Here is a 24,718-nt window from a genome sequence, read left to right on the forward strand (position 1 = left end):
AAATGTGAATGAGGGAAAATTTTGAAATAAAAATTAAAAAGAAAAAAGGGTTAGTAAAATAAGGGATAACACAGAGAATGGAATTGCTAAGCTATACCCACAATAAAGAAGTCTTAAAATGTAAAAGAAGGTATCTCTAACTGGGGAAATAATAGAAAAACATGCCACCTACTAGCTTAGTTAAGATAATGACAGCCAGAACTTGGAACCACTGCGACTCCTGCACTGTTGGTGGGAATGTAATGGTGGAATCACTTCACACAAGAGCCTGAAGACTTCTTAGGACAGTAAACTAGTGTGTGCATGTGACTGACATTATCTGTTATACTTGGCATTTGCCTCAGGGGAAGGAAGACGTGTGCCTCTGTGAAGATATGTATTCCGCTATAACTAACAGTGAACTACCAGTCCTACAATATGAATCCAGCACATTATGCCAAGTAGAGCAAGCTAGAGATGTAAAGCTAAAATGAGCCCATTTTTTTGCCCTCAAGATGTTACCATGTAGAACAAAGACAAGCTAGGACAGCAGCACGGTGTGGGCTGACTTAGGTTCTGAGGTACAAGTTAGAGACAAGAAGAGCAGAGAAAGCATTCTAAGTGAGGGAGTTATATGACAAAGGGCTAAAGGTCAAAGACGCTTGTTAGGTATATCAGGTAGGCACGGAAGACAGGCTTTATCCTGGTAAGGCCACGGTTCTGCCTTGATTAAAGGAAGTTTAGAAGTCCTACACCTGTTAGAACAGTATGTGGACTGGGCTTCTACACTACTAGATCTCAAGCCTCAAAGAAAAATAACTACAGACATTAGGATCTTTCTGTTGCAAAGAACAAAGAAAATCTATTGCCGTATGCACAAAGGGGTCCAGCAGAAGCCTGCTGGGGTGTGTTCTAAGGACCCATGAGGACCAAGAGCAGCTTTTCTGTTTCTCCATTCACAGGCTACTGGATCTGGGTCAGAGTCTTTCTTTCTTACATTCGGTTTCCCTGAAAGGTTAAACCAGAGTCTCCTAACCGAGTGTCTTTGGCTTTCACTGGTCATAGACTCTGAGCTGATATCAAAGTCGTCCATTCCATGGCCAGTGAATGGCACATGTGACTGCTTGACCAACCCAGAGAGCTTGGGGTTAGGAGTCAGCGTCACCTGAAACAGGTAAGAGACACACTGTGAGTAGAGCTCAGAGCCTTTGTGGAAGGATGAGACTGGCCGTGTGTGTGTGTGTGTGTGTGTGTGTGTGTGTGTGTGTGTGTGTGTGTGTATTAAAAAAACGCATCCCCAAAACTTTGGAACAACTCAGGAAATACAAACTCATATAGACAATCTCTTCTTGTGATGTCAATGGTGATGACCTTAACAATACCCACTATTATAAGCACCACATTAATGGATGAACAAGGATACAGAAATAATTCTAATATCTAGCATCTAGCATAACTTGGCCTCTAAAGAGCCTTTTCTGAGTGGGACCTTGAACATTTGGGTTCCTTCTACAGAGAGGAGATGGCCATCTGGAACTGGCTGAAGATCATCATGCATTTTGCTGAGGTTAAGATGCATGAGAATGGATCATCATGGGACAAGGAAATGAACAGGCATGAGGATTTATTCCTGCTATGCTAATGAGCAGAGACTTCATCCTTTAAGCAACAAGTAGTCAGACTTTGTAAACATAGAAATAATACAGACTGGTCAGCACTTAAAGAACCATAGAAATAGAGACTTCTTGAGACAAGGAGGAGGGAATTACATATGGGAATCGAGATAAGCTTGGCACTACATAGTGGAGAGGCAAGAGCTTACTGTCTCTCTTCTCCCTGTGGAGTAGGAGGGAGCCTGGGCTGAGCAAGAAGCACTGGGCAGTGAAGTCAAGCTGGGTATTTTAGTTAGCCAGGAAACTGCAGTAGCAAAACATCCTGGTTCAGAGATGGTTAGACAGGTTCTTCCATACATAAAGCCATGGTGTGTGTTAGCGGACTGAGTTCAGAAGCTAGCCCAGGAGAAGGCCAGTGGAAGGAAGCCAAGGGAGGCAGTATGAAGAAGCACAGTAAGGGACGGAATGGGCAAGGCAGCCCAACTGCTCTCTATAGCGTGCTTACCCAGCAGCTAACAGCAGCCATGCAGGGCTCTGCCATAGTGGCAAGGTGTGAAGTTGCTTATCAGCTTTGGTCTGGGACTGAAATTCAGAGTGACTGGCTAGAGTAGATTGCACCGAGTGAGAGCATCCTGGAAAGATTCATTTCTCAACGCTCACAATCTCAAGCTGTCACGAAACACAACACACATGCCAATGAAGCTGGGCAGTTTTCATGTGTTATCTTCTAGCAGTTGGAGGTAAATTGTTACATAAAAATAATTACACCATATTTGATTGGTGTTTTAAAGCTTAAGAAAATCACTTTCATATATATTTACTCATGTGGCCCTTCATAATCATGTAAGGTAAACACAGCAGAAACAATACTTTGTTACCATCCGTCTGGGATCCCACTCAACTGCCAATAGCAGACCTAATTATTTAGGATGTATAGACAGGAGAACTCCCCACTGTAGTGTGTCAGGCAACGACAATGTCTCTAACTAGTAAACTTATATTTTCCTTTAAAAAGTTTAAAGATGGGCATGACTGGGTACATCTACTAATCATCTGAAACACAACTGCTTCCTAATTTTTGCCACTGTGACAAAGGGGGACACTAACCCTAGACTCATGCTTGCCCCCTCCATGGAGGGGCACCTGGACGTGCATGATGGCAAGACCTATGACACGGAGGCGTCATCAAAACAGTAAGACGGGGACTTATTAAGAATTAATAGAGTAAATTGCTTAGACTTCAATAAGTCAGCAAGTACCTGATGAATAAGAGAATTTAGATTTTCAGTAAACTATTGACACCAAATTTAGCCATACTTGAAGGATTATGTCAAATATCATAGTTTTCCTAATATATGCTGTGAAAATAACAGATTTGTAAGATACATTTGGATAAAACTTAATAAATTTCGGATAAAGAGTATCAATCTGTTGATTTGAGTTTTATTAGAGTGATCAGCATTGTCAATTTTCACCTCAATTCGAAGACAGTGTTTTCTCCCTTTATAGTTCATTATTCCATGTATGAAATGGCATATCATTAGGAAACATAAAACAAGACAATGCCCTTGGCTTATAATAAACACTGAAATAAAGGCCAGTGCCGCGCACAGCAGCTTCCGCTGTAGAATGAACGAGGACTAGTGGTGTCTCTGAGCTGCTCTGCTCGGACGTCATCTGGAAGGACCATGCTTCGGCAGAGTCGGGCTGGGTTTGATTCCTCTGCTTGTACTCGTCCAAGGAAACAGAATCTGGCACCAAGCGTCAGCAGTGTCGAGGTGCTGTCTGCGTAAAGGAAGGGAGGCTGGGAAGTGCAAGGGGATCCCTCTGTACATTTCTAAACTATTATCAGATGGAGGCAGATGGGGTGGGACACACCGGGAACCCCGGCACTTGGCAGATGGAGGCTAGGGGATCTGGAATTCAGCCATTCTCTGCTACGCAGTGAATTGAGGAGAGCCTGGGCTATATAAGACTATTTCACAGTCCACAACAGAACAAGCCAGAGCAGAACTGGAGACACCTGTATCCAACAGAGATGCTGACGGACAGACCAAATAAGAGGGTCCGAAATCATCATAAATTAAAACTGGTAAAAATAATAACATACATTTGAATCCCACTCAAATGAATTACTTTCAAGCCTTTTCAAGCCCCATCCAACCAATTAGCTTTAGTGGGGAGCAATTTATAAAATAAAACTACTATCTAGGGAGAAGTTTACAAACTGACAAGAAGCTATGTTACCTCTTCAAGTTTATTACAGTGTCTTTAGTTCTTATTGCATCTGTGGTACGTGCCTGTTATGAGCTAGGAATCTGTGCATGGAGGATGCTCGGCTCAGCAGAACTGGTATCTATTGCTTTTCTCTTGGCAACCGTCAGCATGCAAGCGCAGTATTTGGTGTGTAGGGCCATTGTTTTAAAAAGTGAAAACTTCTTAGCTTTAACCGAGGAGGGAACATGATCTTTATTGGCTTATGTGCAAAGTTTAATTCTGGTTGTATGCAGGTTTGCATAGTTCATGATTAGTTTCTAATGAAAAACCAGAGGTGGTGTCAGCAACCTCGAAGATCAGGTGACGGTAGCAAACAGAAAAATTTGAAGAAGAGGCATGACTTTTAAAGTAGAAAGGTCAGCCAGAACTGCCTGGAACAAAGAACCAAAAAGGAATTATTAACACCAAGGTCTGTGAAAGCATGCACAACAGAAACACCTGCTCAGTGTGACCTTGGTGGCCATTCCCGCTAAGTTCTTCCGCTGGCCTCAGTCTCTCACTGTGCTACAGCTTCCTCCTCGGATCTCTGAACATGCACACAGTCTAAAGTGCACACAAGAAAATGACCCACCCCCGGCCATGCACTTCCCTCACATACACAAGGTGGTGGGTGGGGGCTAACAGTTCTAACATTTCAGCTCGCTTCTAGAAATAGACCTCCATTATGAATCCTGGACCTGGTACTCCAGTGCAGTGAGTACATGACTGCAGGGACTCGGTACTCCAGTGCAGTGAGTACATGACTGCAGGGAACCTTGTTGAGATGGAGCTGATATTTATTCAATTGTAAGACATATAAACATCCTCTTCCCTTTATGCACAGCACGCAGAAGGCCACTGAAGGGCAGTGCTTCCACATCTCTGAGAGATAACAAACAGCACTCGGGGGCACTGCTTAAGTGAACCATATCTCAGGTATAAACACTATCACTGAGAGACTCAGCTTTAATGTTTGTCAGTGTTTACACCACAGGGTAGAATGACACCCCTCAAACAAGTTAGTTGCAAATAGTCCCTCTCATGGGCTCCTCCCCCATAGATTTTGTGGCTAATCTGATCCTTATATTACAGAATCTTCTTTTTGGGAGTGTCAAGTACTTAGCTTGCTACTAAAGCTCAGGAACATTGTGGAAGAGGGCAAAACAAAACAAAAAATGTACGAGATGGAGGCCAGGATGCAGGGTCGTGGACCTGTGGCGACCTTCGTGAGGCAGGCCTGCGGCAGTTTAAGCCTATCAGTACTGCAGCCATATGGGGACAGCTCACAGGCTCTCACCATTCCTTGGTTCATAAGTTAATGGCTGATGGAGGCAGGGGATCGTTCTCTTCGTGGTTTAGCTGCTAGTAGGTTGCCTATACCTCAGTAAATAACCCTAGCCTGAGCTCCTGAAAGCTCCTAATTAAACCCCAGGGTCACGCACACACACAGGGGGTACCAGCATGGATACTGACAAATGGGAAGGATGATTTCATCAAGAAAGAGCAGGAAGAGAGAGGGTAATGGCGGAGCACCAGCAAGAATCTTAGGACCATAACTGGATTCTGAGATGAATAAAAATAAACAGATGATATAAAAAGGGAAGGAAGGAAGGAAAAAGGGAGGGAGGGAGGAATCAGCTTTAAATCATTAATTCATCACCAAAACCAGTCCAAAGCCTGTACATCAGTGCATCAGTAAATGCATACTATTTAACTCTTTCAACTAGTTTTCCTGCTGTAACACATGTGCATAAGCAACAAGAAAGGGTGCCATCACCCTCATGGTTTCAATTAAAATCACTAGGTATCTGGTTTCCCATAATGGTAATAATGGTTTCCTGTAATAATCTTGTTTATGACCCTTCATAAGAAGGTTGTTTTCAAGTAATTATGGAAATTTGAGTACTTAATAATACTTAACTCAGAATTTATAGGTTTTACCAGGGTTAAAAAAATTCAGCTACAAGTAGTACGTGTTCTATGCACCAGACACTAAAGTGACGGCCTGGCGGCCTCTCAGGAACTATTTCCATCTCATCGGAGTGAAACTTATCCTTACTTCAGCTGCAGCCAGTGATGTCACCTCCATCAGGTTCACTGCTCGGAAAGCAAACACGGCAGCTGCCAGCACTGGAAAAGAACGCACACTATTTCAACGGCTGGCCTCCTCAGCAGCCCAGACACTCATGCCCACAGCCACTGTGAGAAGGCGAAGGAGCAAGGCAGTGCAGCTGTCGCCCTGCCCTCTGCCTTAGGGAGTCACGATGAGTGGGACAACTATTCTCAAGAGTAGCCTGGCTCCTTCACAGAGTGACTTCCACAGTTTGGAGAAAGAAAAATTTGTTGGTCTTAAAAAGTTATTTTTAAATGACTTCTTTCACACATACAACTAACACTACAACTGTTGAAATATGCTCTAATATCTCCCAGATTTTAGTATATAATATTGAGAACATGAAGTTAAAATTTAAAAACTCATTTTAATATATTTGAAGGAGGTATCCTGATATAAACTTGGGTATATAAGCGTTAAAAAGTGATTTTATAATATTTTGTTATATTTATATCTTTGTGTATTCATTATTGACTTTCTTAGTATCACAAATGGATACTTCTATGGAGAAGGCTGTTGTGGGGCTAATCTTGATATTTACAGTGTTATCTTGTAACATTACAAGTTTCAATAAGTTGAAATTTTGAAAACATGGACAGTTTGAAGTTTAATAACAGACACTTTAAGTAGAAAACATTGTGACTGTTTGTTCCTGTTAAGCACACACAAGAAGGGCCAAGTAAGCACTCACCATTGATCACTATAGAAGCGACCATGAAACTCCATCAGAATGATGAGTTACAGGGAGCAGAGGACCATGTATGAGAGACAGGTGACCCTGAGAAGGTAAAATTGCCTGGGGAGGACTTCTGACTCTACCTTTGTTCCCCATGATCTGAGATCTGAGGTGCTAGCATTCCCTACACCTCAGAGCACTGACAGTTGGGGAATATGAGGTAAGGAGCAATACAAATGACTCAGGAGACTGGTTCCTAGCTGCACTGCACAGCTAACACAAACGTTTAAACAATAATTTCCTGTGAGAACAACCATGCACTTGATTCTCATCCCATGCACTCTTGCTTTAAGCACTATCATCAAGTCCACTTTGCTACTGCAGAAACTGAGGCACACAGGTAGAAATGCAGAGCTGATATCTACATCTGGTTCTAAAGCCTGTGCAGGTGATCTCTGCATGATTTCCCTATTGAGTCCAAAGACAAGGATTAGGGGCTCAGCCCTGACAGAGACGGTGAGCTCTCCTATGGCTTCCCATTATCTGCAATTATGTTTTGGACAGTGGAAACATTTTTTTAAAGCTAAGAAATATGATTCCCTCTTTCATTCCTGTGTGCAGTTGAGCAGGTGGGTCAGAGCTTGGCAGGATGTCCAAATTCTCTGCTGCAGCAGGAAAGAGCCTTAGATGGAGTCAGCTGTCCAGAGGTAGATAAGGCCACTGATTGAACTCAGCATCCAAATGTGTGCTCATAGCCTTTATTTATCTGCGTGTCACATCACACAAGTGCCTTTCTGTTTGCTTCATGTTGAGTCTGTCTAATCCTTCTGCACAGAACAGGCTTGCTTGCCATAGGGAGAGGACCTCTGCTTTGGGATATTAACTGAAATCATGCTTCATATGAAATATGGAAATTGTGTTTAGTATGGCTTTTTTAAACAACTATTCTCATTAATTTAATCTTAATAACCTTATCATGATATTATGATACTTATGTTTTATACTTATACTTATCTTCTTAAACTAAGTCATAATTGAGGACTGATATATTTGTGGAAAGCTTTCTAAAGAATCTATAATAACATACTTGATATAAAAAAAGGTGGTCCTTAAACAGACATATCAAAACTGTGTGACACAATCAATGGGACTCTGCCTATCTCTATGTGCAATGATCTATTATTATGGATTCATGTGACTTCCAAACCCCAGTATCAGGGTAGATGTTCTAGACTTCTCTGTTGAGTTTTGAGAGCATTCGAGGAAGTGGGTGAATGTACCAAGTGCATCAGTTCCTGCCCCACTGTCCATTCGATTTTAATTACTGTGTTGGGTTAACAGAGCCTCTGTGCAGAGATGCTAATCTAGTGGCCTGCGCATTTTCCCTTCCTTTTCCCTCCAGCTACGGGGGTGATGAGGAAACAAAGTCAGAGACACTTTAAGTTTGAAGGGTCCTTGAAAGTTTGCTAACTTGAAGCTTCTTTCACAGTAAAACTTTGCCACTTTCCAGGTGACACAGAGCTCACTCTACTTAATCACTCTCTGAGAAAGTACTTTCTCACACTGAGCTCCCTCCTTTGACACTCACCCACGACCATGTCTGAAAGGAGGTCAAAAGCTGTGGAGAATGCTCTTGCAAGTGTATGGTAGACCAGAAGGAGAGTGACTTGGTGAAATATCAAATCAAATATCAAATGTAAATGGTAGCAGAAATCTAGACTGCTTTGTGGGGAGACTAGAAGGTTCTAGGGAAGGAGAATGAAAGTAGAGAAAACCATGGAACAATCTTGGTTTGAGGAGGGGGCGTCTGGAGCTGAAGAGATAACATGAGGGTAAGAGCACTTGCTGCTCTTTACATAACCTGAGTCAGCTCCCAGCCTGCAACTCTAGCTCCAGGAGATCTGATGCCCTTTTCCGCTGTCTGTGGACACACACACACACCACACACACACACACACACACACCTTTAAAAAGAAAAGAGGGATGCTTTTTATTTTAAAAGTTATGTTATTGCATATGTATGTATGTATGTATGTATATATGTATGTATGTATATATGTACATATGTGTGTATTGCAGATATGTATGTGTGTGGGTGTGAGTGCCATGATGCACATATGGAAGCCATGGTATGTGTGCAGAAATCAGATTGCAGCTTGTGGTTCTCTCTTCCACCTTGTGGGTTTTGGGTATTTAATTCAGGTTGTCAGACTTGGTATTAGGCATCTTCACTTTGAGCCATCTCAAAGGCCCTAAGAAGGGCACATGTTAACAACCATGTTATCCTTTAAAGACACGGGCCGTCTGAAGCGTTATCTAGCACTGAAGTGTCACAGCAGGGCAAGGGCAGTTCGTTAGAAGTGTCTGAACAGCCAGGCGCTCGCTGGCACTCCTTGCATCCTAGATGATGTCACTGGCCTTCAGCTGAGCTGATGAGGGCAGGTGGTTCCTCTCTCACAAGGCTGTATGGTTTTAAGAGAAATGAGAGAAGGATGCTGGGAGCTGTTAAAGCATTAATCAATGAGTGTTTTACTGCATCTGGGGTAACGTTTATCCTCATGGTACTTTATAGTTATTCTAATTTCACCTTTCCAAATGTCACCCAGATACTATGGGCTTCTGGCATTCAAGAAAATGTTAATATGGTGCCCAGAGAATACTCTTGGCACATTATTTTTCAACATCAGCCTTATTTCCACAATTTCCCAGAGAGGTGATTTTTAACAGTAAAGGAAGGAAGTAAACAATATCGCTATCTTTCCTGTACCCCACCTATGACTGTAGAGATAATCCTGTTATTGGAATTTTCTAATAATCCTAGTGATCAAGCAATGGAGCCACCTGTGCGCTGGGGTACAGTACGCATGAGGAGCATGTACCTAGTGTGTTATGGTGGGACTGCCCTGGTGCACATCTGTTGTAATAACTACTTAAGCACCAACAATAGATGGCTCTGTGGCTTCTCTGAGCAAAGGAGGACATGTTTGTTTGGTTTTTAGGAGATAATATCTAGAAGAAGTAATTTCAGCACCAGGGTAGATGCCAGAGATTACTAGTAAAAATGAAAAGGTTTGGAACCTAGAAATCTAGGATAAACTGCAGACCAGAAGAACAGACTTTGAGCATATGCGGGGCTCATCCTCTGAGAAGGGGCACAGGACAGAATGTGATGAAGCTCATGGTTTACAGCAAAAGGCAACCGCACTGTCTGCTGCGTAAGCCTCCCAGGACTAGGAATAAGGCAGCTAATGGGTGCAGACCGTGTTTTCTAAGCCTGCTCAATCCACTGTGCACTAGAAATGGTGAATGAAGACCTTTCTCTAGTGACAAGCAGTGAGTGGTAAACAGGAAAGGGGCTTCACACAGAAACGCTTACTCTTACCAGCAAGAATTTCCAGAGAGTTGTATCCTAGGATTCTATCCCATAAAAGCAAGAGTTGATCTGTAGCTAAGTATCCAGAAAAAGCTCGAACCATCCATTTAAATGATATTCGAAGTCTGTAGGTAAGGGAAAGAAGGATTAATACTATTATCAGATCTTTCTCATTAAAAAAGGCAATATTTGAAGAATCCAACCAATTCTGTCATTATTGTACATCTTCTGAGGCTCCTTATTTCCTAAAAGCTGTAAAACGTCAGAGGCAAGAAGGTGAGTCCTCAGTTTAATATTCTAAAACTATTAAGAGGAAGACTTATGTATGAACATATTTATATATATTTATAAACAATCATACACTGTAGTTTTTCAGCATGTGACCAAGAGCTTCATCTCAATAATCTTAATTTTAGATAAGCTATGGCAATCTGGATTGTTCTAGATATTTTAGAGAACGTTCAGTGCTTTTACACTTTTCAGTTCAGCAAGTTTTACCCGTACATCTCAGCCGAGCTGCTATATGGAGTGGATAAAGTAAAGCAAACCAACAAGTAGGATATCTGGAAGATGAATGGTCTAAAGCAACAAGAGACCTTAGGACTCTTATTCAAACCTGTCATTTTAGTGACAAGGTCATAAAACAAATTCAACTGAATTCACTTTGCTACAAAAAATTCTAAGATTTATGGAACCCCATGTTTATAGGTCATCTATTTTACAGTAATAGTTTTCCCCAGAATCTGGAAATGAGCACTGTGCTTTAATGTCCTAGGAGACAAATAGACCTCTCACATTTCTGTGCTGTTTATGAGCATCTAAAAATCACTCGACTGTTCCTGAAAGGTCACAGTCATATTTGTTGAATTGTTCTAGATTCTAGTATGTCCAAGTATTGGTCAGTAGTATACACAAATCGAGCCTTTGGATTTGTTTTAAATCAAGTAAAAGAAAACATTTGGCCATAAATATTTTAATATTGAAAAACATATCTAAATTATTACATTCAATAATTTTCATTTGCTCAAATTCTCAGTGTCTTGGGGAAGGAATAGAGTCTCTTCCCATAGAGACTGCACAGCAATGGCTTTAACCTGATAAAGTTCACTGGGGGGATGATTTAGCATAGCAAAATCTACCCTTGCAAGTACACAGTTCCATGAGTTTTATATGAGGAATGTCTAAGTGAAAATTGTAGAATTGCACAGTATAATAGTTATTTGCAAAAATAAAACATAATGGCGAAACCTCCAAAGGACTAAGTAGGCCTGATGGCAGATTGAGACGGCCAAGGAAAGAGGCAATGAGTGAGAGCATGTATCAGAAATAATACAGTCAAGAAGCAATTAAATAAATATCCAACATCCTTAGTCATCAGGGAAATTCAAATCAAAACAACCCTGAGATTTCACCTCACACCAGTGAGAATGACTAAGATCAAAAACTCAGGTGACAGCAGATGCTGGCAAGGATGCGGAGAAAGAGGAACACTCCTCCACTGTTGGTGGGATTGCAGACTGGTACAACCATTCTGGAAATCAGTCTGGAGGTTCCTCAGAAAATTGGACATTGAACTACCTGAGGATCCAGCTATACCTCTCTTGGGCATATACCCAAAAGATGCTCCAACATATAAAAAAGACACGTGCTCCACTATGTTCATCGCAGCCTTATTTATAATAGCCAGAAGCTGGAAAGAACCCAGATGCCCTTCAACAGAGGAATGGATACAGAAAATGTGGTTCATCTACACAATGCACTACTCAGCTATTCAAAACAAGGACATCATGAATTTTAGCGGGAAATGAATGGAGCTAGCAAATATCATCCCGAGTAAGGTAACCCAGTCACAAAAGAGCACATATGTATGTACTCACTGATAAGTGGGTATTAGGTAAATAGTACAGAATACCAATGTTATAATTCACAGACCCAAAGAAACTAAAGAGAGTCTGGTCCGTTTGTCAACTACTGCAGGCACGATGCCTGTCCTGGGTATGGTTGATAAGCTCAGTGTTGTTCCACTGGGGAATGCTGATTTTTCTCTCTCTCAGCAGGAATCAGTTGCAAACAGCCTCTTGGTTAGAGGTGGGACTTTGTACTCATTTCCCCCTTCTTTTGTGCATGTCATCACAGGGACCCTTATGTGCAGTATCTAAAGTATCTAAAGGACACAGGTTCCTAGGAGTCATGCCCAATTCCGGCTCTTCCGCATCTTTCCACCTCCTCTTGCCCCTTGAGCGGAGCGGGAGATGGTGACATCCCATTAGGGCTGAGTGCTTCAAGGCCTCTCCCTCTCACACAGTTCAGCTGTGGATCTTTGTGTTATCTGCCATCTACTTACTGTGAAGCAGCGTCTTCGGTGAGAGATAAGGGGGTGCACTCATTTATGGAGATATCAGTATATCCTTAGGAGTCATTTAGTCGCTATGTTCATGTAATTGAATCTCAGTTTCCCCTAGGGACCATTACCTACTTAGTCTCTGCTTCTTGAGCTTGTGTGCAATTTCAGGTATGGACTGAATGTCATTAAGTAGGCCATAAGCCCAATCAAACAGTGGTGACTTACACCCATAACACTTGTGCCGCTCTGTACCAGTGGGTATGTCTTGCAGGTGGGTTGCTATTGTGGCTCTCAGGTTTGTAGCTGGCAAGACTATTAATCATTTGTGCTTAGTACCTTCCAGCAATATGCATGCTAATCAGTAGGAAGGAAGCTTCTAATGGAGCACAAGTTCAATTTTTCCATGAACATAACATTTTTAATATAATAGATGGTCAAATAGGAAGTCATAAAAGAAATTAAACATTTTAAATTTACTGATATGAGATAATAACACATAAAACTTTATTGAGTGGAAGTAAAACTGACTTTTGAGAGAAATCTGTAACAATACTTATATATCAAAAAAGATAGCGGTATCTTAAATAAGAGCAGAATAAACACAAAGTATAAAGAGAAAAAGAATAAAAGAGCATAAATCAATGTAATTGACCCTGTAAAACAAGAGAAAGCTCAACAGAACATGAAACCCATTCTTTCAAAGATGGCTAAAGTTAATAAATCTCTAAGCAGAATAAAAAACAAAAAGAGGCAGGGCCGGCATTGTCAAGACTAAGGAACTGAGTCTTATCCCAGGACCAGCGCCAGCGAGAGAACTGACTGCTACAAATCCGATCTGATCTGTGTGTGTGCATGTGCACCCCTGTCCATCTCCCTCACTCCCTCTTCTCCTTCCCCTCTTTCACCTCCCCACTCCGTGTGTGTGTGTGCGTGTGTGTGTGTGTGTGTGTGTGTGTGTGTGTCCCCACATGCATTAAACAGGTAAAAACCAAAACCACAATGGGAACAGATGTCACATACAAAACCTTTTAAAAATGTATTTCTACCTTGACCCCTGGGCCTTTAAATGTTTCCTGTTGAAAAATTTTTAACTCACCAAAATCTTAATATTCCTTGTAGTGATTTAAAATGTGTAAGTACACTAAATAAAAAACCACCAGCATTTTAGTTTCTACCAAATACCTTCAACCTAATAAAGGAAAGCCTAGTTATGTCCAACATCTAATTTCACAGCAGTGAACAGAGGTCAGTGAACTGTTTAAGAGAAAAGGTTGCACTAAATATAAACATTTTTTTTTTGCCACATCCTTGTTTTATAGTCTCAAGAGCAAAATACTTTTTGAGAGAGGCTTCAAAGGAAAGAGTAGAATTATGAATTATTAAATGGCAATATGAAGTATTTTTTAAACAACACTTGAAATCTTTCTTAAATCTGTTGGGGCTTCAGAGAAGGGAGCTGTAACACTCACATCTGCCCCTTCCAAGTCTGTTATCTTGTCAGTAACCACCGAATCTGCAAACAATTCCAGAAGTTGAGAATTGTCCTCATTTTAAGGTATGGAAATTTACTTATCTTGATTTAAGTATGAAGACCTTGCAGCACAAATAACATTACCTGGTGGCACAGCCTCACAGAAGTGGCATTTGCAGCTGGGTTACACTGACACCCACTCAGGGAGGAGCTGTGTAGATTTAAGTATGATGAAGACAAATAGCACACTTGGTTGCCATTAAGGTCCGTGGCCTCAGAGAGTTAGTGTTCGTTTTTTACACAGCTCTTCCTTAATAGCGCACGCGCGCGCGTGTGTGTGTGTGTGTGTGTGTGTGTGTGTGTGTGTGTGTGTGTGTGTTGGGAGGAGTGCTGCTTAGAGAGGAAACAAAACACTAATTGAGATAAGATTTAAAAGAAGACAGAACCACTTACTAAGGTCAGAGATAATCTATACATTCACCTGAGATCATACTGAGATCAGTGAAGCAAATCCAAAGTTCTGTAAGGAGAAAACAGGACAGCTGCTGGGAGGTTGGGAGGTGTTTGTTCAGCTTCCCTTTTGTGAAAATAGCAAACCTTAACCTTGCATATTTCATATGTTGTAATCTGATACATTGGCTTAATGGTATCATATTTTCCAGGTTGTACTGGGAATGTACATTATAAATGGAAATTACATGAATTTGGTGACATAAGAATCAATACCTGTGAATATAACTTCTATCTAATAGGATGCTAGTCATTCCAAGTATTTTCAGTGCTGGAAACTGAACCCAGAGACTCACACATGTAAAACAAGTGCTTTCCCACCAAGCTACTTTCCCAGGTCTCTACTAAGAACCCTTTCATGTGTGTTTGTGTGTGTATGTTGGGGGGCACAATAGAGTTGTACTTAACGACTATCACTTTTGAGGGGAGAACTATTTCTTTACTTCCTTGAGGATATAGTGTATCCGTGAGTGATGGAAGCAGGCTCCTGTGTTTCCAGCATTGTGAAGATGCAGCAAGGCAATGAAAATACTCACGGTTGAGCTCCGATTTCTCGCAGATGATAAAAGAGTTGGGGAAGATACGTTTGAAGAAGAGTTTCAAACAGCAAACACAGTGACACAATACCCTGCATCCAATAATGAGTCAGAAGAGACATAGTTTAGTCTTTAAATATGAAGTATGACAACAAATCATTCAAAAAGAAAATGCATATAATGAGTAAAAAGAGAGAAGACACCAGTTGATCACTGACACTGCACTGAAAGGTAAACTTTACAGTGTCATTAATACACACTTGTTGGCATGCTCAGCAGTCTCCCTTTAAGCACAAAAGGCTCCCTAGAGGAGCCCCACCTTCTCCCTGAATAGCCAAAGAAACCAAGATAAACATAAATATCCTTTACAAAAAACCTGCCATTTTGTGAACCACATATGGCCACGTTGGTCTAGCAAATTTCATTTTTTCTGGATGTGTTCCAGGTCCCAGGCATTTCCTGGTGACTTTGCCATCCCTGTCTGTCCCCACATGTGTCTCTTTGCCTCCAGTCTCACCCTTTGGGAAAACAATTTCCTGCTTTCCTCACTTCTTTGGATCACATCAAGAAGTTACCAAACAAAAATATCTCATTACTCAGAATACAAGTTTTGTTTGTTTCCTAAATCTACTTTTTAAAAAGAAGTATTATTTATAAATAGAAATAAACAATTTAAGCAAGTATTTTTTTTCAAGTGTGTTTATTCCTTAGCAACTCTGAATAAAGTTTTTCTGAGGCTTGGTGGCCCTGGGTTGACAGTTTCTAAACTGTCATGGTTTTCAATAGTTTCAGTCTGGCTATGAGTCTGAAAAGGACATGAGCTTCTGCCAATTCCCCCAGTGAATGAAGGGAAGGGGCAGGGGTGGAAGGTGTGCTGGGTAGAATCCAGATCCTTGGTTTTTTCAAAACTCTGAGGCATAAAATGCATATGTGAGACTGTATGCACGTGTTTCTGTGTGCTTGTGTGTGCGCATATGCATGTGTGATGTGCATGCGAATGTTGTATGTGAATGGGGGGATGTATATGTGGTTATGAGAATATGATCCTGATAATTTTAGAAAAGGAAATTATTAACATTATCTCTGTTTATTTTTAAATAGGAATGGAAAATAATAACAAAATCCCATTCTCTTGGATCTCAAGATGACTTGTTAGCTTATTTGTGACATTCTAGAATTTTCTTACTTGCCAACTTTCACTAACAATACAGGGGGGAAACTGAAGACAAAGAAAGTGGAGCAGGAACATACAGTTGTAAATGGAAGAATAAAAACCAGCTTTTCAGTTTAGTAGAAGAACTCAGGCTTCACGGAGCTGATTGGCAGGCCCACCCTTCCTTCCAGTGGACAGGTTCTCACAGATAGCTAGGCAGGCTACCCACAGGAAGGCCAAAGAACACCAAAGGGGGAAGCTGACAGAAAAGTAAATGCTGCCGGCAGGGCTCATGGGAAAAAGAAAAGAAAACAAAACAAAAAATGATAAAGAAATAAAAATATATAAAAAAGACTAAACTGTTGTTAATGTAGGCATTGAATAAGTGTAAGAAAAATATGTGGTAAAATAACATTTAAAAAGATAAGGTGATAATGATAATTAGCAACAATCAAAACAAGAAAGTAGCCATGTGCAGAGAACCCGCCCAGTCTTCGCTTGCTTGCTCTGTAAACTTCACTGCAGCAGCAGATGACCTCACCACCCTCCCTCCTCAGATGGAGACATCAACAAAGAAGGAAAGGCATCTTTGTTAAGGTTGAGAATCCTGCCTCCCAACCCGGAAAGCTAAAATCTTGTTAGTTAATAAGAGATGTTCTCCTCTCTACTCCCCAAAATATTTAAACATCACTTTCTTCTCTTCCCTTGAGTCTAGAAACATATTATTTGATATCAAAATTAAAATGGATTGCTTTATAATTTAAGTGGGAGACTTTTTCTTTAAGGAAAGAACAGTTTAGAGTCTGAGTAGATCCAACTGATGAACTTACAGAAGGATGAGAGGAGATGGAGTGGAGTCTGAAGAAAAAGCGGACATACATCTCACGGAATATCTGATACAATTTGTAAGGTTCATGATACAGAAAACACAGTGGTGCAACTGCAAGAGAAGATAACTGGTAAGAATGCAGGACTAACACGCTTCAAATAAGCCCATGAAAGGCAAAGGACAAAAGGAAAATACAGTATTCATAGCCACAGCTTTGATGTCATGCATCATTGTTTCAATGTTCAGAGGAGGTATGTGTGTACACGGATAAGTTCGAACAACTGCTAATATTACAGATGCACGAGTTACAAATGGTTAGACTCCCACTCTTGTTACCTGAGAATGAAGTTATAGTGTATGTATATGAATATGTATGCATACAAACTCAAAGAGCCATCCGAGCTACATCAAATATCTTTTAATGAGTGAAGTAACAAGGAAACAACAACCAGGCCACCTTACTCTTTTCTGAGGCAGGGTGGCCTAGCCATGCTTGCCCTAACCCTGAGCCCCTCTGCTCCTCAGCCTCCCAAGTGGAAGTTCCTCATTCTTTTTTAATAACCATAACAACCAATTCATTAGAATAATATTGTCATCTGAGGTTGGCAAATGAAGAAACTGAGGCACAAGAGAGCTAAGGAATTTATCCAAGGGTAGACTGTGCTTTCCTCCATTCTACCAGCTTTCTGTTCATGCACCCTCGGAGATTTTCAGAAATGAAGACCCCACTCCATAGCACATCTTAAACGTGACATGCTACACTTTTCACTAAATCAGAGTGTAGGTTATGTGTGGTTCCCTGTCAGCTCCGCTACAGGGCTTGGGCCACTTAACTGAGCTTACCCGAAACCACTGGGTGTCAGGCTATAGGAAGCAATGAGACACTGCTCCAGGGGTGGGGAAGCACAGTCCTAGGCATGGGACATCCAGAGCTGGCTTCCCCAGGAAGGAAGCTAGGGCTGTCTGTTTCTCAGGCTCTTGGGCATCCAGGCGCTGCTGGGATGTCGAAGAAGAGCTGAGAACAGAGTGAGAACCTGCAGGGCTGGATCTAACCCAGGGCTTAGGGTAAAGAGGGAGAGCTCTGGCTTGTCCTGAAGGGAGAGTCTTTCACTTGACTGTGGTGGTGGGCTCAGTGGCTGCCTCTGCTGGGAAGGCGAGGAGGCCTTCTTTGTGCGATTAGATGGCAGCTCTGTAGGCCTTCTTCTCTGTGGCTTCCCACAGTGGATCCCAATAAAATGAGGCAGTCCATGGTTTCAAGGCATTTATTGTCATGGATGAGTAAAACCGTACTCCAAGTCTCAGAGTGGCCCTGAGATTAGATACCTTTTGCAGGGAGGAGTGTCTAGGAAGAGAAATTTATTGGCTAAGCCTCCAGGCCTTTAGGTACCTCATTATAATGGACACCTGTCTAGAGCTTATGTGACCTGTAGGTCACATTGCCCTTGTTGCCTTTACATGACTGAAGGTTACAAATATGGAGGTCTGTGGGCCAGTGACCGGCCTGGTTTCCTGGGAGTCAGGCCAAACAGGGTCACCGGGGTTTCAAACCTCAACTGGGAGCCAGGGTTTTTCACTATCCCACATGTAATTTTTATGCCTCTCTGTTGTGGAGCATAGGAAGGAAACTTATTATTGCAGTGACTGTGTACTCATCAGCCTCACTAACTAAATTCATTCATCATTGTGTACTCATCAGCCTCACTAACTAAATTCATTCATCAGCCTCACAGATGATCTGAGTATACTTTTGGATTTTCTATGCACATAAACACAATATCTGATAACAATAAAAGTTTTATTTTGTACTTTCAGTATTTGTTTATCTTCTTATTTATTTTTCTTTATTTCATTGGCTATGACTTTTAAAGGACTATACCATACAAGCAGCACCAAGGGAGCATCTTTATCAGTTTCTTACCTGCAGAAGAATGAAAATAGATATCTATCTACCACCTTAAAGAACAAAATGAAGCAAAAACTAACTCCAAGTGGATCAAGGACCTGACTATCAAACTCACTAGAAGAAACCACAGGCAGTATCCTACATGACACAGGCATATGATTGGATTTTTAAAAATAGGATTTCAGGCTGGAGAGATGGCTCAGAGGTTAAGAGCACTGGTTGCTCTTCCAGAGGTCCTGAGTTTAATTCCCAGCAACCACATGGTGGCTCACAACCATCTGTAATGAGATCAGATGCCCTCTTCTGGTGTGTCTGAGGACAGCTACAGTGAACTCATATAAATAACAAAACAAAACAAAACCAAAAAACTGCTGGGCATGGTGGTGTTCACCCTTAAAAAAAAAAAAAAAAGGACTTCATTTGCCCAGGAATAAAGTCCAATGAGTGGAACTCATAAAAATAAAAGGCTTCAGCTAGAGCAGGGTCCCCAATGGAGGAGTTAGAGAAAGAACTGAAGGAGCTGAAGGGGTTTGCAACCCTATAGGAAGAACAATAATATCAACCAGCCAGACCCCCAGTGCTCCCAGGGATTGAACCATCATCTCAAGAGTACACAGGGATGGATCATGGCTCTAGCTGCATATGTAGCAGAGGATGGCCTTGTAGAATGTCAATGGGAGAAGAGGCCCTTGGTCCTGTGAAGGCTTGATGCCCCAGTATAGGGGAATGCCAGGGCAGGGAGGTGGAAAGAAGTGAGTGGGTGGGTGGGGGAGTACCCTCATGGAGGGAGGAGGAGGGAAGATGGGATAGTGAGTTTCTGGAGGGGAAACTGAGGAAGGGGATAACATTTGAAATGTCAATAAAAAATCCAATAAAAGAAAAAATAGATTAAAAAAAAGGCTTCAGCTAAAGGAACAATCAATCAAGTGTAGAGGAGGCCCATAGAATGAGAGACAGTCTTTGCCAGGAGTACATCTGACCGATTAATAGCCAGAATACATAAAGAACTAAGAAACAAAGTGGAGAGAGAGAGAGAGACAGAGACAGAGACAGAGAGGGAGGGAGGGAGGGAGAGAGAGAGAGAGAGAAAGAGAGAGAGAGAGAGAGAGAGAGAGAGAGAGAACATGGACTAAAAAAATCTGAACAGAGAGTTCATAAAATAAGAAATAACAAATTTCTCAAAAACCATCCGCTGTGCCTAGCAATTAGGGAAATGCAAATCAAAACAACTTTGAGTTCTCCTTACCCCAATCAAAAGAGTGAAGATCAACAAAACAGTTGATACAAAGTGCATGGGAAGATGTTGAAAAAAGGGAACCCTCATTCATATTTGGTAAGAATGAAAATGGGTCCAAATACCCCCAGCCACAGTGTGGAGAATTCTCAAAAAGCTAAACTAAATCTATCACAAGGTGCGACTATGCCACTCCTTGGCACATGCTTAACGGAGCAGACATCTTACTCCACAGATAGTTGTTCAGCCATATTCCATATTCATTGATGTTCTACTCACAATGGCTAGGAAGTGGAAAATCCCTAAATGTTCTTCATGTGATGGATATACATATGATGGGATGCTATACAGCTGTAAAGAAATCAAAATCACGAACTCTATAGGTAGACGTAGGAACGAGAAAAGGCCATTATTGAGTAGGGTAAACTAGAACCAGAAAAACAAGTGTTATATGTTCTCTGTCACCCGTGGCTCCTTTAGATGTGAACATATAACCTAGAGTACCTGAAACCAGGAAAGTAAAAAGGGACCAGGGGAGGAGCAGTAGAGAAGGGAAAATCAGGGTACAAATGGTTTGAAGAGGAAAATGGAAAGGTTTTTGGAGATATTTAGAGAGGAGGGGGAAGGATGTCAAAAGAGAAAGAGAGGAAATGGCGAGGGTAAAATAAAAAGGTATTTGAAAAAAGTCATAAGGAATATTATCTATTTACTGAAGTCTCATAAAAGTTTATATGTATACATATATAGTCAAGTGATATTTTCCCACCTGAACTGACAATGAGCCATAGACTATCTAACAAAAACCCTAATACAGTGCATGCGAAGCTCACTCTCCAGATGTTGGTCACAGTAGTCCAAGATATTCTCCAAAATTGTAAACTATTGCTTTTGCCCCTGGTTAACTCTCAAAGGTTGAAGGTTAAGTCCCTACTGCTGAAGATACCACGTACTTCAGACATAGGTCTTAGAAGATCCAAGGTGATCTAACCTGAACTCCTTCTCCCTGAAGTTTAGATTTCAGTAAACCAGAAGGTGCCATGTAAGCTTAAAAGGAAGGGAAGCAACAAATAGCTCCATGTAAGCTATAGTGCCTGCAAACTACAACAACCAGTACAGCACAATAGCCCTCAGAGTACCACAGTGGCATGGATATCTTGGTCGTAACCAACAGCTCTCTAATTGGACTTACAACCCACTCAACAAGAAGGAAATCATGCCTAGTACTGGAAACTTAGTTAACTACTCAGGGCAGTGAGGTCATGGATGTTGAAGGAAATTGTTACAACTGACACTTTACTAGACTAGCAAAACCTTTAACTATATTCTAAATATTTGTCTTTATATCCAAAGATAAGTATAGCTCTTATCTCTCATCCAAGAAACATCTCTTTGCAACAGATGGAGACCATTACAGAAAACCACAACCAATTAAAAATCAGAGGATATGTGATAGTGTGGGGCCCAGCCCTATATCTTCAACACAGCACCTGCACCTAGTGCTCATTGTAGAAGATGGGCAGAAAGACTTTAAGAGTCAAAAGAACAGAGAATCAGATATGAGATTAGGTCTCTTCCCTAAAGTTCAAGGAAGCTATACTTCCACATCTTAATGCCATGGCTACCTAAAGAATATTTAAACAAGGACGGCATTAACAGAGTAACATGGACCTGGAAGAACTCATGAGGCCCTAACACTAGACAAAGAAATGCAGGAATCTAAAGAGGGCTGAGAGCAAGAAAAACAGACTTCTCCAATGAAGAGACCAGTTGATTACCCAACCCCAAGTGGTCAGCCCTAAAATCATATATATACAAGTAACATTATAAAGATTCAGCAGCTACTAAAACCAGGGACTAAACAAGGCTGCCCACTCTTTCCCTACTTATTCAAGATAGTTCTTGAAGTTCTAGCCAGAGCAATCAGACAACAAAAAGAGATCAAAGGGATACAGATTGGAAAGAAGAAGTCAAAATATCAGTATTTGCAGATGATATGATAGTATATTTAAATGATCCCAAAAGTTCTACCAGAGAACTACTAAACCTGATAAACACCTTCAGCAAAGTGGCTGGGTATAAAATTAAGTCAAAGAAATCAATAGCCTTCCTCTACTCAAAGGATAAACAGGCTGAGAAAGATATTAGGGCAATGACACCCTTCACAATAGTCACAAATAATATAAAATACCTCGGTGTGACTCTAACTAAGTAAGTGAAAGATCTGTATGACAAGAACTTCAAGTCTCTGAAGAAAGAAATTGAGGAAGATCTCAGAAGATGGAAAGATCTCCCATGCTCATGGATTGGCAGGATTAATATTGTAAAAATGGCTGTTTTGCTGAAAGCAATCTACAGATTCAATGCAATCCCCATCAAAATTCCAACTCAATTCTTCATAGAGTTAGAAAGAGCAATTTGCAAATTCATTTGGAAAACCCCTCAGGATATCAAAAACTATTCTCAACAATAAAAGATCTTCTGGAGTAATCACCATCCCTCAAGTTGTATTACAGAGCAATTGTGATTAAAAAACAGAAACAAAAACTGCATGGTATTGGTACAGAGAGACAGGCAGATGGATCAATGGAATAGAATTGAAGACCCAGAAATAAATCCACCCAGCTATGGTCACTTGATCTTTGACAAAGGAGCTAAAACCATCCTATAGAAAAAAGGACAGCATTTTCAACAAATGGTGCTGGTTCAACTGGAGGTTAGCATGTAAAGAATTCAAATCGACCGATTCTTTTTTTTTTTTGGTTATTTTTTTTCCGGAGCTGGGGACCGAACCCAGGGCCTTGCGCTTCCTAGGTAAGGGCTCTACCACTGAGCTAAATCCCCAGCCCCTAATCGACCGATTCTTAATATCCTTGTACAAAGCTTAGGTCCAAGTGGTTCAAAGGCCTTCACATAAAACCAGATACACTCAAACTAATAGAAGAAAAAGTGGGGAAGAACCTTGAACACATAGGCACAGGGGAAATTTTCCTGAACAGAACACCAGTGGCTTATGCTCTAAGATCAAGAATCGACAAATGGGATCTCATAAAACTGCAATGCTTTTGTAAGGCAAAGGACACTGTTGTTAGGACAAAATGGCAACCAACAGATTAGGAAAAGATCTTTACCAATCCTACATCTGATAGAGGGCTTATATCCAAAATATACAAAGATCTCAAGAAGTCAGACTCCTGAGAGCCAAATAACCCTATTAAAAAATGGGGTACAGAGCTAAACAAAACATTCTCAGCTAAGGAATATCGAATGGCCAAAAAGCACCTAAAGAAATGTTCAACATCCTTAGTCATCAGGGAAAAGCAAATCAAAACAACCCTGAGATTCCACCTCACACCAGTCAGAATGGCTAAGATCAAAAACTCTGGTGACATCAGATGCTGGGGAGGATGTAGAGAAAGAAGAACACTCCTCCATTGTTGGTGAAGGAAGACCAAAATGTGGATGCATCAGCCCTTCTTAGAAGGGGGAACCAACTACTCATGGGAGGAAATACAGGGACAAAGAGTGGAGCAGAGACTGAAGGAAAGGCCATCCAGAGACTGCCCCACCTGGGGATCCAGCCCACATGCAGCCACCATACCCAGTCACTATTGTTGAGGCCAAGAAGTGCTTGCTGATAGGGTATCCTCTGAGAGGCTCTGCCAGAGCCTTACAGATACAAATTAAGATTCCTGCAGCTAACCGTCAGACTCAGCAGGAGGACCTGAATGGAGGAGTTAGAGAAAGGACTGAAGGAGCCGACGGGTTTGCAACCCCATAGGAAAAACACAATGTCAACTAACCAGACCCCCCAGAGCTCCCAGGGACTAAACTACCAACCAAAGAGTAGACATTGGGGGGCGGGGACTCATGGCTCCAACTGCATATGTGCAGAAGATGGCATTGTCTGGCCTCAATAGGAGGAAAAGCCCTTGGCTCTGTGAAGGCTCATTTCCCCAGGGAAATGCCGGGGTGTTGAGGTGGTAGTGGGTGAGAGGGGGAGCATTTTCATAGAAGCAGGGCCAGAGGGCATGGGAGGGGGGAACCAGGAAAGGAGAAAACATTTGAAATGTAAATACATAAACTATCCAATTAAAAAAAAAAGGTTGAGTAGGTTGTATGTATATAACAATTAAAAAGAGGCCATGAATTTGGGGAGGAAGCAAGGTGTGCATTTAGGGACAGGGTTGTCCTGGAGAGATTGAAGGGGGTGGGGAAGAATGGTGTAATTATATTTTAAATACAAAAATTTTTAAAAATTATATGTATGTTTGTGTGCATATATACAGGTGTGTGTGCAAGTACATGTGAAGAGCAGAGGTTGAGGCTGAGTATCTCCATTCTCACCACATTCCTTTGTGGCACAGGTCTTACATCAAATGTGTAGGAATTGGCTAGAGTATTTGGCGGGCAAGCTCCAGAGACCCACCTGTCTGTGTCTCCCCTTCACCTGTCCTCCCCACTCCACCCCCAGTGCTAGGGTTAGAGATGAGTGCCATCACAGTTGGCTGCTATGTGGCTGCTGAGGACCACACTCTGGTCATCCTCAGACTTGTGTGGCAGGCCCTTTACAAACTGTGCCATCTAGGACTTTAATTTTGGAAGCTAAGTAAGTAAACATAAGATACTTCTCCACAGTTTAAATTAATTCACCTTGAAAAAAAATTGAATAGTATCTTCCTAGTACTGGTTATATTGTTTTACAGTCTCCACCTCACTGAGGCAGAAGAT

At 41.4% G+C, this 24,718-nt stretch overlaps 1 protein-coding gene across 3 annotated transcripts in view; it reads right to left on the reverse strand.

Annotated features, from left to right (window-relative positions):
* Positions 1 to 3,018: 3,018 nt before the first annotated feature.
* The window catches only part of Tbc1d19 (TBC1 domain family, member 19), a 115,914-nt gene continuing 94,214 nt past the window's right edge, over positions 3,019 to 24,718 (reverse strand). Inside the window, exons 16-20 of one of the 3 annotated variants that reach the window (XM_063272928.1) lie at positions 16,855 to 16,964; positions 14,872 to 14,963; positions 10,020 to 10,135; positions 5,908 to 5,978; positions 3,019 to 4,240 (exon numbers count right to left, since the gene is read on the reverse strand). In XM_063272928.1, coding sequence (XP_063128998.1) covers positions 4,166 to 4,240; positions 5,908 to 5,978; positions 10,020 to 10,135; positions 14,872 to 14,963; positions 16,855 to 16,964 — 464 coding nt within the window. In that variant the 3' untranslated portion in view covers positions 3,019 to 4,165. Of the gene's footprint in view, positions 4,241 to 5,907; positions 5,979 to 10,019; positions 10,136 to 14,871; positions 14,964 to 16,854; positions 16,965 to 24,718 lie in introns of those variants that run through there. The other 2 variants (NM_001106008.2, XM_063272931.1) reach the window with 2 other exon arrangements.

The sequence above is a fragment of the Rattus norvegicus genome, chromosome 14 (genome assembly GCF_036323735.1).
Source record: "Rattus norvegicus strain BN/NHsdMcwi chromosome 14, GRCr8, whole genome shotgun sequence".
In the NCBI taxonomy this organism is placed as follows: Eukaryota; Metazoa; Chordata; class Mammalia; order Rodentia; family Muridae; genus Rattus; species Rattus norvegicus.